The sequence below is a fragment of the Amphiprion ocellaris genome, chromosome 17, assembly GCF_022539595.1.
Source record: "Amphiprion ocellaris isolate individual 3 ecotype Okinawa chromosome 17, ASM2253959v1, whole genome shotgun sequence".
Taxonomy (NCBI): domain Eukaryota; kingdom Metazoa; phylum Chordata; class Actinopteri; family Pomacentridae; genus Amphiprion; species Amphiprion ocellaris.
The window spans coordinates 33,229,854-33,244,522 of NC_072782.1; the positions used below are offsets into that span (position 1 = coordinate 33,229,854).

At 42.2% G+C, this 14,669-nt stretch overlaps 1 protein-coding gene across 5 annotated transcripts in view; it reads left to right on the plus strand.

The window, feature by feature from the left end:
- Positions 1 to 14,669, plus strand: part of helq (helicase, POLQ like) — a 31,646-nt gene that overhangs the window by 12,521 nt on the left and 4,456 nt on the right. For 4 of the 5 annotated variants that reach the window (XM_055004049.1, XM_055004048.1, XM_055004051.1 and 1 more), the window contains 12 exons: positions 465 to 537; positions 611 to 708; positions 1,596 to 1,694; positions 1,828 to 1,973; positions 2,086 to 2,325; positions 5,419 to 5,560; positions 5,818 to 5,922; positions 7,513 to 7,714; positions 9,241 to 9,398; positions 9,467 to 9,565; positions 10,146 to 10,319; positions 13,692 to 13,805. In XM_055004049.1, the coding sequence (XP_054860024.1) occupies positions 465 to 537; positions 611 to 708; positions 1,596 to 1,694; positions 1,828 to 1,973; positions 2,086 to 2,325; positions 5,419 to 5,560; positions 5,818 to 5,922; positions 7,513 to 7,714; positions 9,241 to 9,398; positions 9,467 to 9,565; positions 10,146 to 10,319; positions 13,692 to 13,805 (1,650 nt within the window). The remainder of the gene's footprint in view (positions 1 to 464; positions 538 to 610; positions 709 to 1,595; positions 1,695 to 1,827; positions 1,974 to 2,085; positions 2,326 to 5,418; positions 5,561 to 5,817; positions 5,923 to 7,512; positions 7,715 to 9,240; positions 9,399 to 9,466; positions 9,566 to 10,145; positions 10,320 to 13,691; positions 13,806 to 14,669) is intronic. The other variant, XM_055004050.1, reaches the window with a different exon arrangement.

Here is a 14,669-nt window from a genome sequence, read left to right on the forward strand (position 1 = left end):
ATCTCTTGTTTTTTGTTTCAGTTGTCTCACTTTTTGTCATTTGCCTAATTTTTTGTCATTTTGTGTCTCAGTATGTAATTTTTTGTCTTTTTTTTTGTCTGACTTACGTCGTTTCTCATATTTTTGTTGTTTTGTTTCTCATTTTTGTCGTTTTTTTGTCTCGTATTTGTCGTTGGACCATTTTTTTGTGTCATTTGTGTAATTTTTTGTCGTTTTGTGTAATTTTTTTGTGTAATTTGTGAAATAATTTTGTGTCTCATTTTTGTAATATTTTCTCTTATTTTCGTTGTTTTTTTGCCTGACTTTTGTTGTTTTGATCATAAAGTAAAATCCTGTTTGGTTCAGTTCCAGATTCCTGTTGCTAAATGTTTTGTTCCTTTGTAGACGCTCTGATCTGGAAGTAAGTAAGTCTGCTGTGGATGAAAGCAGCAGCAGGTTAACAGGTTTTCTTCTTCTGTCTGCAGCTTCACATGCTGGGCGACGGCAGCAGAGGAGCTGTGATTGAAATGACTCTGGCCAAGGTTCAGTTTATGAGCAGTAAGTTCCTCTTAGAGTCCCTTTAAACCTGTAAACCTGCAGAGAATTACAAGAACCCTCTGTTCTTTCACAGAAACGACTCAGATCATTGGGATGAGCGCCACCCTGGGAAACATCAGAGACCTGCAGACGTTTCTGAGGGCAGAAAACTACAGCAGTGACTTCAGGCCTGTAGGTGACTCCTCTATACGCTGATGAACTGCTGTTAGAAATGACAAAAACCTGTCCAAAGTGACTCAAAATGTGTTCAAAATATATTTAAAAAATTTGCCTAAAATTACTCATTGTTCACAACTGTCAAAAAGGACAAAATAAAAAAAACATGCCTCAGACTTTGTTGAAACCACCAAATAAGCTGATCAGACTATGATCAAAAGTTGTGAAAATTGACCAAAAATTGGATCAAAATCTCAAAATAACTCAAAACATGTCATAAATTACTTAAAACTTGTTCAGAAAGACTCAGAATTTGACCAAAACATGACATAAACTTCACCAAAATGACTCGAACTTTATCTAGAATGACAAAAAAAATCCTTAAAATCATCCAAAATGGCTCAAACATGTCTAAAATGACAAAAGCCTGTCCAAAGTGACTCACAATGTGTTCAAAATATATAAAAAACTTGCCTAAAATTACACATATTTGTTCACAATCATTCAAAATGTTCAAAAATTACAAAATCAATGCTAAAAAATGACTCAAGCTTTTGAAATCCCCCCAAAAATTAATCAGACTGATCAAAAATGTGGAAATTGACGAAAAAAAATTTGACCAAAATGACATAAACTTACTCAAAATGACTCAAACTTTATCTAAAATTACAAAAAACAGTCCAGAATTACTTAAATCAATGTCAAAAATGACAAAAAGGTTCTATAAAATGACTCGCAATATGAAAAAACTGCCTAAAACTTTCATCAAAACAACAAAAACGTGTCCAACATTATTCAGTCATCCAGAACGACTGAATTTTATCGTCTTCTCTCTTTTTTTTGACTTTTTTAAGTTTCAAAATGTTTTTTTCTACATTCAACAGTTTTTCTGCTGGTTTCAGGTGGAGCTGAAAGAATTCGTTAAAGTGAACGACACCATCTACGAGGTCGACCCAAAGGAGGAAAACTGCTTCAAGTTCTCTCGTCTGCTCAGCTTCAAAGTAAGAACAAGGAAGAAGTTTGAGTTTTCCTTCTCCTGATGGAGTCTCTGTGCTGCTATTGGTTGGGTTCTGCAGGAACATCTACTGTGTCTACAATAATCTAAGTTCTGGTTCTTCTGGTTCGATTCTGCAGTATTCCAGCTCCATGCAGAAGATGGACCCGGACCACATCATCGCCCTGGTAACCGAGGTGATTCCCACCCACTCCTGTCTGGTGTTCTGTCCCACCAAGAAGAACTGTGAGAACGTGGCTCAGATGATTTGCAGATACCTGAAGGAGTGAGTGTGGGTTCTCCTGGTTCTGCTGTCCTCCTCGGTGTTGATAGATATTCTCCTGGTTCTCCTTCTGTGTCCCCCTCTGTGTTTATAGATGTTCTCCTGGTTCTTTCAGGGAGTTCCTGCAGCACCAGGAGGCCGATAAGGCAATGCTGCTCCGGGATCTGAAGGACGGCGGTAACGGGACGGTGTGTCCGGTTCTCAGCAGGACGGTTCCGTACGGAGTGGCCTACCACCACAGTGGACTGACCTCTGAGGAGAGGAGGCTGTTGGAGGAGGCCTACTCCAGAGGAACCCTCTGTCTGCTCACCTGTACCTCCACCCTGGCAGCAGGAATCAACCTACCTGCACGCAGGTGAGACTGGCGTCTGAGTTATTAAATTATTATCAATAAATACAGGCTGCTGGAGATCCATCCAGCATGGTGGAGCATCTTCTAGTAGTTATAGATCCATCCAGCATGGTGGAGCATCTTCTACTTGTTATAGATCCATCCAGCATGGTGGAGCATCTTCTAGTAGTTGGAGATCCATCCAGCATGGTGGAACATCTTCTAGTAGTTGGAGATCCATCCAGCATGGTGGAACATCTTCTAGTATGTGGAGATCCATCCAGCATGGTGGAACATCTTCTAGTATGTGGAGATCCATCCAGCATGGTGGAGCATCTTCTAGTAGTTATAGATCCATCCAACATGGTGGAACATCTAGTAGTTATAGATCCATCCAGCATGGTGGAAAATCTTCCAGTAGTTATAGATCCATCCAGCATGGTGGAGCATCTTCTAGTATGTGGAGATCCATCCAGCATGGTGGAGCATCTTCCAGTAGTTATAGATCCATCCAGCATGGTGGAGCATCTTCCAGTAGTTATAGATCCATCCAACATGGTGGAACATCTAGTAGTTATAGATCCATCCAGCATGGTGGAACATCTTCTAGTAGTTGGAGATCCATCCAGCATGGTGGAGCATCTTCTAGTTGTTATAGATCCATCCAACATGGTGGAACATCTAGTAGTTATAGATCCATCCAGCATGGTGGAACATCTTCTAGTAGTTGGAGATCCATCAAGCATGGTGGAGCATCTTCTAGTAGTTGGAGATCCATCCAGCATGGTGGAACATCTTCTAGTAGTTATAGATCCATCCAGCATGGTGGAACATCTTCTAGTAGTTGGAGATCCATCCAGCATGGTGGAACATCTTCTAGTTGTTATAGATCCATCCAGCATGGTGGAGCATCTTCTAGTTGTTATAGATCCATCCAGCATGGTGGAACATCTACTGATGATAAGCAGAGGACAAACAAGGGGAGAAACGACACAACTTAGACAGAACACTTTAACTCAGCTGGTTTTGAAACCAACTAAAGGACATAATCCTGCTCTAAACCCTTCCTGTCTCCATGGAGGTTAAAATTGTCCATGATTTCGGTCTGGTTCTCCCTCGGTTCTCCTCTGGTTCAGAACTTTTGACTTTCTCTCAGTAAAAGCTTCTTCTCTGCCGTCACACATCCATATAATCCTTCTAACCAGTCTCCTCTGGTCTCCTCTGGTGTCCTCTGATCTCCTCTGGTCTCTGGCCTGGTCTCCTCTGGTTTCTGGTCTCCTCTGATTTCTGGTCTCCTCTGTTCTCCTCTGGTCTCTGGTCTCCTCTGGTCTCTAATCTCCTCTGGTCTCCTCTGGTCTTCTCTGGTCTCCTCTGGTTTCTGGTCTCCTCTGATCTCCTCTGGTCTCTGGTCTCCTCTGGTCTCTGGTCTCCTCTGGTCTCTGGTCTCCTTTGGTTTCTGGTCTCCTCTGGTCTCCTCTGATCTCCTCTGGTTTCTGGTCTCCTCTGTTCTCCTCTGGTCTCTGTTCTCCTCTGGTCTCTGTTCTCCTCTGGTCTCTGGTCTCCTCTGGTCTCTGTTCTCCTCTGGTCTCTGGTCTCCTCTGGTCTCTGGTCTCCTCTGGTTTCTGGTCTCCTCTGATCTCCTCTGGTCTCCTCTGGTCTCCTCTGGTCTTCTCTGGTCTCTGGTCTTCTCTGGTCTCCTCTGGTCTCTGGTCTCCTCTGGTCTCTGGTCTCCTTTGGTTTCTGGTCTCCTCTGGTTTCTGGTCTCCTCTGGTCTCCTCTGTTCTCCTCTGGTCTCCTCTGGTCTCCTCTGGTCTCTGGTCTCCTTTGGTTTCTGGTCTCCTCTGGTTTCTGGTCTCCTCTGGTCTCCTCTGATCTCCTCTGGTCTCTGTTGTCCTCTGGTTTCTGGTCTCCTCTGGTCTCCTCTGATCTCCTCTGGTCTCTGGTCTCCTCTGGTCTCTGGTCTCCTCTGGTTTCTGGTCTCCTCTGATCTCCTCTGGTCTCTGGTCTCCTCTGGTCTCTGGTCTCCTCTGGTCTCTGGTCTGGTCTCCTCTGGTTTCTGGTCTCCTCTGTTCTCCTCTGGTCTCTGGTCTCCTCTGGTCACTAATCTCCTCTGGTCTCCTCTGGTTTCTGGTCTCCTCTGGTTTCTGGTCTCCTCTGATGTCCTCTGGTCTCTGGTCTCCTCTGGTCTCTGATCTCCTCTGGTCTCCTCTGGTTTCTGGTCTCTTCTGGTCTCCTCTGATCTCCTCTGGTCTCTGGTCTCCTCTGGTCTCTGGTCTCCTCTGGTCTCTGGTCTCCTCTGGTCTCTGATCTCCTCTGGTCTCCTCTGGTTTCTGGTCTCTTCTGGTCTCCTCTGATCTCCTCTGGTCTCTGGTCTCCTCTGGTCTCTGGTCTCCTCTGGTCTCTGATCTCCTCTGGTTTCTGGTCTCCTCTGGTCTCTGGTCTCCTCTGGTTTCTGGTCTCCTCTGATCTCCTCTGGTCTGGTCTCCTCTGGTCTCTGGTCTCCTCTGGTCTCTGGTCTCCTCTGTTCTCCTCTGTTCTCCTCTGGTCTCCTCTGGTCTTCTCTGGTCTCTGGTCTCCTCTGGTCTCTGGTCTCCTCTGGTCTCCTCTGGTCTCTGGTCTCCTCTGGTCTCTGGTCTCCTCTGGTCTCTGGTCTTCTCTGGTCTCTGGTCTTCTCTGGTCTCCTCTGGTCTCCTCTGGTCTCCTCTGGTCTCTGGTCTCCTCTGGTCTCTGGTCTTCTCTGGTCTCCTCTGGTCTCTGGTCTCCTCTGGTCTCTGGTCTCCTCTGGTCTCTGATCTCCTCTGGTTTCTGATCTCCTCTGGTTTCTGGTCTCCTCTGGTCTCTGGTCTCCTCTGGTTTCTGGTCTCCTCTGATCTCCTCTGGTCTGGTCTCCTCTGGTCTCTGGTCTCCTCTGGTCTCTGGTCTCCTCTGTTCTCCTCTGGTCTCCTCTGGTCTTCTCTGGTCTCTGGTCTCCTCTGGTCTCTGGTCTTCTCTGGTCTCTGGTCTCTGGTCTTCTCTGGTCTCCTCTGGTCTTCTCTGGTCTCTGGTCTCCTCTGGTGTCTGGTCTCCTCTGGTCTCTGGTGGTCCTCTGGTCTCCTCTGGTCTCTGGTGGTCCTCCAGGGTGATCCTCAGGTCTCCATACGTGGCTTCAGACTTCCTGAAGAGGAGTCAGTACAAGCAGATGGTTGGAAGAGCTGGACGAGCTGGAATCGACTCTGTAGGGGAGAGTATTCTCATCCTGCAGGACAAGGACAGGAGCACGGTGAGTAAACAACAACAAGACACAAAACAACAAGAAGGACAGGAATGAATAAAAACGGTAAACTGAAGGTGTTTGGATGAAACGGGACATTAGAGGAAACTGATCTACATGTTTCTGATGTTTCAGACCAAACAGCTGATTGATTCATCCAGTAAATAATCAATAACTGCAGCCTCAGTTAGAAGCTATCTTGTTGAAGATACAGACGTCTTTCAGCTGTAATATGCAGATGTGTTGTGTTTTTATTGTGGTTTCAGGCTAAATCTCTGGTCTGCGCTCCAATGGAAAACTGTTACAGCAACCTGATGATGGATGACGGAAAAGGAATCCTGAGTCTGATCCTGTCGCTGGTGGGATTAAACGTAAACCTGATTTATTGATCTGTTGTATAGTTTATTACACTGGAGCTGTGTTTGTTTGCCTGTAAAGTCTCAGCTTTCATCTTCAGGTAATGTGGTGGTTGTTGTTTTATTAACTGATTCATTTCTTGGTCTGTAAAATGTAAAAGTCTGTCTTTAAATGTCTGATTTTGTTTCAGCAAAAATCCCCAAACTCCCAAATAACCGATGTGTGATCATGAGAAGCAGCAAAAATTTGATTTTCAGATGCAGTATTTAGCTTTTTTTGACAAATGATGGAACAAATATTCCGTCATTAAACTCGCTCCTGATTATTTTCCTGTCAGTTGATTAATTGTCATGAAAACATTGTAGAGGCTGAAAAAAAACACTTTGGTTGTACAGAGACTGAATGGTTCTGATCAGAGAGCCCACGTCCCCAACCACCCGGGATGCAGGAGAAACTCTTCCAGAGGTGGGAGTTGAAAACCTCATGGACAGGGTCCTCTTCCAGATGTTCCCAGTTCACCCTCACTACACGTTTGGGTTTAGCAGGTCTGTCCAGCAGTCTTCCATCAGATCCAACTCACCACCAGGTGGAGATCAGCTGACAGCTCTGTTCCTCTCTTCATCCGAGTGTCTGAGACATACGGCAGCAGGTCTGATGATACGACTATGAAGTTGATCATCAACCTTTGGTCTAAGGTGTTCTGGTACCAGGTACACTGATGAGAACCTGATGCTCCAACATGGTGTTTGTTATGACCAGTCTATGACTAGAACAGAAGTCCAATAACAGAACACCAGTCAGGTTCAGATCAGGCCGTCCCTCCCAATCACTCCTCCAGGTTTCTCCATCGTTGCCCACATGAGCATTGAAGTTCCCCAGGAGAACTATGAAGTCCCCAGGCGGTCCCCCTTCCAGGAACCACCCAGAGACTCCAAGAAGGCTGAACACTGAACTGCTGTTGGTGCATAAGAACAGACAACAGTCGGAGTTTCCCCTCAGAGAGGCAACCCTCTGGTTCTCCAGGGAGAACTCCAACAGAGCAACGCTCAGCCGGGGGTTCCTGAAGATCCCCACACCCTGGAGAGAGTCCAACCCCTCTCCAGGATTCTGGTTCCAGAACCCTTAATGTTCGTGGAGGTGAGCCCAACTATATCTAGCTGGTATCGCTCCACCTCCACCAGCTCAGGTTCCTTCCCCTCAGTGAGGTGACGTTCCACCAGAGCTAGTCTACACCACCAGGGGGCGAAGAAGAGATACGGGACATAAAATGAGAAAAACAAGAAACGAGGACAAACAACAAAAACAAGACACAAAAAGACACTAAAGGACAAAAATGAGACACAAAAAGACACTAAAGGGCAAAAAAGAGACAAAACGAGACACAGCAAGACACAAAACAACAAAAAAGAGAAACAAAACAAAGTAAATTTTACACAAAATAACCCAGAACACGAACTATGAGACAGAAACCAACAGTGGTATGTGACGGGTAACAGCAGCAGATGTTTTATTTCCAGATGCAGATGTTTTTTCTCGAATACTCTCTGAACCAGATCCTGGATCAGCCTCTGGTATCTGGTTACTGATTGTGGGTGTTTCTGCAGATGGCCTCGTCGCTGCAGCAGCTGCAGGACTTCCTGCGCTGGACGCTGCTGTTTGTTCAGCAGCAGCATCTGTGTGCCCACAAGAGTCTGACGGAGGTTCTGCAGCAGAGCCTGGACTTCCTGAAGGACAAAGATCTGATCACAGCAGAACTCGATGGATCCAATCTGAAAGTCACCAGGCTGGGGAAGGCCACCTACAAAGGTCAGAACCTCCTCAGAACATCTGGTTCTTCATCTCCAGTAACTTTATCAATGATCAGAGTTCTACCTTCAGACTGGGAATATTTCCAGAGTTCCAGGTCCTTGAAGTCCATAGAGGAGAACGTCCCCTGGAGAAAGTTCTAGAGGTAGGTCTACTCTAGAACTTTCTCCAGTTGTCAGTAGGTCTACTCTAGAACTTTCTCCAGGGGACGTTCTCCTTTCCTGCTTCCAGTCTTTACGTTTCGTCTCACTGAGAATATTCCAGGTCCTTGAAGTCCATAGAGGTGGGTCCAGATTTATCACTTTTTAATGGACTTTTTCCATCATTTCTGAGCCTCAGAACTTTATCAGTCCAGCAGATAGAACCATGACATTTAGGAGGAGAAACACATCTGAGTTCTGGGAAAAACTGAGCCCAGATCAGTTTAAATCCATCCAGGTGTCTCAGTCTGAAGATCATCCAGATGTGACCAATTCTGGACAATTTTCGAATTGGACAAAATTTCAGGTCCGCTTGAACATTTTTTTGAATTATTTGGGAAAATCCTGAGTCATTTTCTAGAAGTTTTTGACAATTTTTGGGCAAATTTTAATAATTTTGGGACAAAGTTCTGGAGTATGCCTACCAACAACTGTAATGTTACTGAAGATGAAGAACCAGATGTTCTGAGGAGGTCAGGAAGGAACTTGAGTCGTATTTGGTTGATTTTTTTGGGGGGCCGAATATGAGTTTTTGTCACAATTTCACCTGTTTTGTGGTAATTTTGGTCCTTTTAGTAATAGTTTTGGTACTTTTTGTGGCGATTTTCCATGTTTTTCCTGGCATATTTGAACCTTTCAGTGTAGTTTTGGCTCTTTTTGGGATGATTTTCTGTCTTTTTGTGGTAATTTTGGCCGTTTTGTGATTATTTTGCATGTTTTTTTGTGCCAAATTAGATTTTTTTGCCGCAGTTTCGCCTCTTTACTGGTAGTTTTGTGGGGTTTTTTTGTGGTAAATTTGGCCATTTTTGTGGTGATTTTTCCATGTTTTTGTTGGCATATTTAAACATTTCAGGGTAATTTTGACTCTTTTTGGGGTAGTTTTCTATGTTTTTTGTGCCAAATTTGAGTTTTTGTTGCAATTTCAGCTGTTTTGTGGTAGTTTTGATACTTAGTGGTGATTTTGAGTGTCTTCCCTGGCGTATTTGAACCTTTCAAGGTAGTTTTGGCTCATTGGGGTGATTTTGTGTTTTTTTGTGGTTATTTTGCAGGGTTTTTTGAGCCAAATTTAAGTTTTTGCAATTTCACCTGTTTTATGGTAGTTTTGGTCCTTTTCATGGTAAATTTGTTTGTTTTTGTAGTGATTTTCCATGTTTTTGCTGGCATATTTGAATGTTTCAGGGTAATTTTTACTCTTTTTGGGGTAATTTTGGAGTCTTTCAGATTTTCCTCTGCTAGAGTTCAGTTGTGGTTGTGACCCAGCAGGGGGCGCTGCAGGGTGAGTTTCGTCCTAACTAACTAATGGAGAACGTGTCCGTCTGTCTTCAGGCTCGGTGGATCTGACCCTCAGCGACCTTCTCTACAAAGATCTGTCCAAAGGTCTGGAGGGTCTCCTGCTGAACAGCTACCTCCACCTGGTCTACCTGGTGACTCCGTACGACCTGGTTCCTCAGTGCAGACCGGACTGGATGGTTTACTTCAGACAGGTACGAGCTGCGCCGCCCCTAACCCCGCCCCCTCAGGTGTGTTCTGACCAGGTGTGTTTCTGATGTAGTTCACGCTGCTGTCGGCTGCAGAGCAGAAGATGTCGGCCGCCGTCGGAGTCCCAGAGAGTTTCGTGGCAAGAAAAGCTGCAGGACAGACGGTGAAAAAGGTGAAGAGCTGCAGAAAAACACTCACAGGCACCTCACCTGGACACAAAACCACTAAAACGAGATGCAAAATCACACAAAACGAGAAATAAGAGACACCTAAAAATGAGAAAAAGAACAAGACAACAAACAACAAAAATGAGACACCATGACACAAAACAAAAAATATGAGGCACAAAATGAGAAAACTCAATGCAAAAATCGACAGAAACAAGACGAAACAACCAACATGAGACACAAAATGACACAAAACCAAGAAATATGAGACACAAACTCAAGAAAACAACAACATACAAAAACAAAAATGAGACAAAATGGGATAAATGAGACACAAAATGACACAAAACAAGAAATACGAGACACAAGATTACACAAACAATACAACAAACAACAAAAAAAAGACAAAATGACCAAAATGAGACCCAGATGACACATAGAATAATGAGATATGAGACTGTGGTGCGTCAGACCTGAGTGTTGTTAATAGTTTACATTTAGGAGAATCAGCAGCACTAATGAATACATTTCTGCTTTATTCCTCTGTGGATTCAGAAACGTTCATAAATCCTGGTTCTGTTCCAGAGCGTAGACCAGACCGTGGTGACCCGGATGTACCTGGCTCTGGTTCTGTTCTGGGTTCTGAAGGAGGCCGACCTGTGGAGCGTCTCTGAAAGGTTCCGTCTGAACCGAGGCTTCGTCCAGACGCTGCTCAGCTCCTCATCAGCGTTCTGCAGCGCCGTGCTGCTCTTCACACAGGTACCGATCTGATCAGTCGGGTTATTGATCAAACTGAGTCCAGAGAGTCTAATCTGAGGTTCCTCCTTCAGAGTTTCTAGAGGATCTGCTGCATCTCTGGAATCAGTCTGGAGGATTTATAGAATTATTCGTTGCTGGCATTTTAGATTCATTATAATCTGTAAATTTGATTAATTATGAACTAATTTGAGAGATTCTGGTCAATCTTTATCTTATTTTGGTTAATTTTTGAGTCATTCTGGTAAAATTGGACTTATTTTGGACAAATTTACAGTAATTTTAGATAATTTTGAGTAATTTTGGAGACGTTTCAGGTCAAAATGTAAAAACTGGAACCTTGTTTTGCTGTATTTGACACACATCAGGATTATGAGTCATTTTGGACAAATTTGAGAGATTCTGGACAAGTTTCAAGTTATTCTGGACATTTTTTAAGTAAGATTAGACAAATATGAAGTTTTTCACATTATATTCACTTACAGGGTCTTTCTGGGGACACAATTATTACTTATCATATCTATGTAATTATTTATTATTGATCATTGCCATTTTAGATTCATTTTGAGTGATTTTAATCTGCAAATTTGATTAATTTTGAACTAATTTGTGGGGTTCTAAACAATCTTTACCTTGTTTTGGTTAAACTTTGAGTGATTTTGGACAAATTTCAAGTCCAAATATGTAAAAGCTGGGACCTTGTGTTGCCATATTTGCTCTAAATCATGATTATGAGTCATTTTGGACATTTGTTGAATGACTGTAGACAAATATCAAGTTGTTTTTGGACAGATTTTAAATCATTTTAGACATTTCTTCGTTATTGTGGATGATGTTTGAGTCATTCTGGACAGATTTCGCTTAGTCTGGAGTTCTGTTTTTGTTATTTTGAATGCTTACTTGTAAGACGCACAGAGACTCAATAACGACATGAATTACTGCACATTCTCCTTTTTGGTTCCTCCTTTACTTCATTGTTTTATATAACTGCTGTTTATTCTCATAAAACATCTGCAAAGATCAGTTTGAATCATTTTAGGGAATTTGTAAATTATTCTGGACAAGTTTGGAGTCATTTTATAAACATTTTAAGTCATTTTCCCACCATTTCTGCCGTTTTCTGATCATTTCTAAGTTATTCTGGATGGTTGTCAGGTCCTGGAACTATCTTTAATCTGTGGTAGAGTTCAGAGTTAGCTCTAGCCGCAGACACATCATAAAGGCAGGAATCTGAGCTGCTTCTGCTTTTCACTTCCTCCTTTCCTTCTCTGTGTTTATAGCTGCTCCTTTAGATCCTTAAAGGTCTGCAGACTTTAGATGAACTCCACCTGCTGGAACCTTTTCTTCTGTTAATCATCTACAACATCACGCTAGCATAACTCCTGCTAACTGCTAGCTTCCTTCTGGCTGACCTCCTCACCTGGCTGTGGTCGACCAATCAGAGCAGCCTGGGGAGGAGCTACTGGGCAGCTGCAGTAATAAATAATGTGTTTGTGTTCCTTAAAGCAGCTCAACAGGTTCTAGTGGAGACCAGGAACGTGATGAATCAGCCGTAGGGCAGGACCGAACGACACAAACATCTGGAACTATGACAAGATTTAACATTTCTGCTCTTTCAGGCTTTTGTTTGGTCGACTTCATGTGTTTTAGTTTGAAAAAAAGTCTCCAGGAGTCCACAGTCTGAAGGTCTAAACCAGGGGTGCCCAACATACGGCCCACGGAACAAAAGCGGCCCTCCAGAGGGTCCAATCCGGTCCTCCAGAGGGTCCAATCCGGTCCTCCAGAGGGTCCAATCCGGTCCTCCAGAGGGTCTAAAACCGGTCCTCCAGAGGGTCTAAAACCGGTCCTCCAGAGGGTCCAATCCGGCCCTCCACAGGGTCTAAAACCGGCCCTCCAGAGGGTCCAATCCGGTCCTCCAGAGGGTCTAAAACCGGTCCTCCAGAGGGTCCAATCCGGTCCTCCACAGGGTCTAAATCCGGTCCTCCAGAGGGTCCAATCCGGCCCTCCAGAGGGTCTAAAACCGGCCCTCCAGAGGGTCCAATCCGGTCCTCCACAGGGTCTAAATCCGGTCCTCCAGAGGGTCCAATCCAGTCCTCAAAGTGTAAAAATTCCAGAGGACATTAACTGCAGATTGTAAATTTGTAAAACTATAAATTTAATATAATTTCTAGACAAGTTGTTTTGATCAGAAAGTACAATACTAGATTGTTCATTGTTCTTTTGTTTTATGTCTCATTTTTGTTAATATTTTGTCTTGTTTTTGTCTTTTTTTGTCAGACTTTTATTGTTTATCTCATGTTTTTGTTGTTTTGTTTCTCGTTTTTGTTGGTTGGTCTTTCGCTTTTTGTCTCGCTTGTGTTTTTTGTCCATTTTTTGTCACTTTGTAACTTGTTTATCTAATTTTTTGTCCCTTTTTGTCTCATTTTTTAAATATTTTGTCTTGTTTTTGTAATTTTTTTGTCTTGTCTTTTTTTGTCGTTTGTCTCGTGCTTTTATCATTTTGTTTTTTGTCATTTTGTGTTTCCTTTTTGTCTCGCTTGTGTTTTTTGTCTAATTGTTGTCATTTTGGGTTTTGCTATATTTATTATTTTGTGTCGTTTTTGTCATTTTGTGTTTTTTTCCACTTGTGTTCATTTTCTTGTTGCTTTGAAACTTTTTTGTCAATTTTTTTCTCTTTTTTTGTTTTGTTTCATGTCATTTGTCTAATTTTTTGTCATTTTGTGTCTCATTTTTGTAATATTTTGTCTTGTTTTTTAAAATTTTTTGTCATTTTTTGTCTGACTTTTGTTGTTCGTCTCGTGTTTTTGTCGTTTTATGTTTCCTTTTTGTCTCGCTTGTGTTTTTGTCTCATTTTTGTCATTGTGTTTTGCTTTATTTATTGTTTTGTGTCGTTTTTGTCATTTTGTTTCACGCTCTTGTAATTTTTTGTGTTGTTTGTCCACTTTTTGTCGCTTTGTAACTTGTTTGTCTAATTTTTTGTCTCTTTGTTTTGTTTCATGGCGTTTGTGTCATTTTTTGTCATTTTGTTTCTCACTTTTGTCATTTTGTGTCTCACTTTTGTTATTTTGTATCTCATTTTTGTAATATTTTGCTTGTTTTTGTTTTTTGACTTTTTTAAAGTAAAAATGATAAACTGAGGCTGAATGTTGCTGAAATTTAATTTATTTTTCTTGATAAATTTCAGGTTGTTCATGATGTTTAGTAAAAAGATAATTCCGTAAATGTGAACATTAGGAACCATTAGGAGTTGTGGTTATTTCTAGGTTATTCTGCTGTGGTTTTACTGGAGATCAGACTGGACTAAATGTGGAACCTGCACTAAGATGAGTTGGACTCTCCTGGTCTAAATGCTGGTTTGTTGTTGGTTTTCTGCAGGAGCTGGAGGAGTTGTGGCCGTACAGAGCTCTGCTGACGGAGCTGACCAGGAGGTTGAGTTACTGCGTGAAAGCTGAACTTATTCCTCTGATGGAGGTGGCTGGAGTCATGGAGGTCAGTGGTGGAACCTCTGGAACTTCTGGAACCCCAAACATAGATCCATAGATAGGTCCTTCAGTCATTAGTGGATCAGTTTAGACAATTCAGGAAATTCTACTGATGTTAAAGCCTCAACAGTTAGAGAAATGTGGACCAAAGACTGGATTTTAGTAGAAACATGGATCCATCCATAGATAAACCCTTACAGGAACTTTATGGAGACACTAGACCAGCCTGGACTGGAGATTGAGCACCTTTATTCCATTTTAAAGTCTAATAATTAAACTGTCCTGTGCTGGATCCATCTAATTGTTGTGACCTGATGAAACTATTCTGTCTGTTCTCACCACATTTCATGGCTGATAGTTTTATTTATGGAGATAATAAACCTTTAAAATAGCTTCACAGGTTTGTTTTTTAAGGTGAAAATAGAAAATGTCTAAGTCTGAAAAGATGAAATTCCTATAAGTCATCCAGAATATTTTATAAAATCTAGTTTTTGGTCCCAAATAACAAATAATTAAAGACAGGATGCTGTTTATCAAACAGCTGAATTAACTTCTGAAGGACAGATACTGTGATTTATTTAATCCTCTGACGTCTGTTTTCACATCATTTGATTTGAATTATTAATAAAAGTATCAGTTCATGAGTTACTGCTTTGTTTTAGTCTGAAAAGGACATTTATTCTAAAGTGTTTTTGGTTTAAATGAATCTGTTTTGTATCGCTGATCTTTGTCAGAGAATATTGATTTTCTGCTGATTATTTACACAGAAAAACTTCCATATTTCTACTAAAATGCAGTCTTTGGTCCACATTTCTCCAACTGTTGAGGCTCTAAAATCAATAGAACCTGATTGGTTAAAGTTGGACCAGAC